Source organism: Temnothorax curvispinosus, unplaced genomic scaffold (assembly GCF_003070985.1).
Source record: "Temnothorax curvispinosus isolate PA1 unplaced genomic scaffold, ASM307098v1 QBEX01006566.1, whole genome shotgun sequence".
Classification (NCBI taxonomy): domain Eukaryota; kingdom Metazoa; phylum Arthropoda; class Insecta; order Hymenoptera; family Formicidae; genus Temnothorax; species Temnothorax curvispinosus.
This window is the reverse complement of record NW_020216346.1, coordinates 62,099-63,113: the sequence shown is the minus strand read 5'-3', so window position 1 is coordinate 63,113 and position 1,015 is coordinate 62,099. Positions and strand designations below refer to the sequence as shown.

Here is a 1,015-nt window from a genome sequence, read left to right as displayed (position 1 = left end):
AGTGATTCTCTAGTCATTTTTTCTTTAATATTCTCTTTACATATTAAAATTAAATGGATTCTATTTCCCCTTTTAACAATTTCGATGTTTCCTACTTTACTTTCTTTAATTTTTGGTATCAAATTTTGTTTTTGAAGTTGTTTTGATCCTTCGTCACAAGGTTTACCGTTTGTGGTTAAGAAATATAAATAATTTTCTTTTCGCATAAAAATTTGATCGCGACTATTTATTATACTATGTTTCTGCCCACGTGTTATTATTTGTCTTTCAATTTCGGGTGTCGGGTCATTCGTGTCTAATTCATTGTAAGTTGCGTCAACGTCTCTGTCGCTATTGTCTCCTTCCTCGTCTTCGTTTTCTTCTCCGGAGTCGTCATCGTCGGTAATCTGGTCATTGTTTTCGTTGTCTTCGGCTATTGGGATTGAATCCTCACAATTTTCTTCATGTAGAGTTTCGTTTTGATTAATTTCATCGTCTTCATAGTCTTCTGCTAAATTATTTATTATCTGTAAAAGATTAGGTGGTATACTTATTGGTGAGGTGGATAAATCTTCATCAATGTGACTGTCGCTGCTTTCTAATAATAATGGCTCTATTTCATTTTCATCTTCTTCTTCTGATAATGTATTTTCATTGTCATCTTCAGTTTCAGATAATTCTGGTAAAGTGTTAGCATTATTATTATCATTCATTCGATTCATTGGTTCGTTATGTATTTCTGCGTGAACTACATGCTCGTAAAATGGTAATTCCTCCAGTTCTTTCTTAGTAAATGGTACGCTTTCTCCTTCTGAAGTTTCCATATGGCGCGTTCGCATCCCCGCAACAATTGGCTCTGGCTCTTCTCTCATTGTTCCTCTTCTTGGTGAAGCAGGTATAGGTTTCGGTTTAGCGTTTCTCTGTCTCGCTTCATCGTCCTCCGGACATTCTTCGATTTCGTCGTACGAGGGATGTATTGGATATATACTTGTCGTAGGATTTCTTGACAAAGCATCAGCATTAGCATTAATTTTTC

At 35.6% G+C, this 1,015-nt stretch overlaps 1 protein-coding gene across 1 annotated transcript; it reads right to left on the bottom strand.

Moving 5' to 3' along the window:
* Nucleotides 1-250: 250 nt before the first annotated feature.
* LOC112456001 (nucleolin-like) lies at nt 251-803 on the bottom strand (the record flags this gene model as incomplete). Its single annotated transcript, XM_025018265.1, has 1 exon — nt 251-803. A coding segment is annotated over exon 1 (553 nt), but the record flags the coding sequence as incomplete, so codon positions are not given.
* Between the last annotated feature and the right edge of the window lie 212 nt (nt 804-1,015).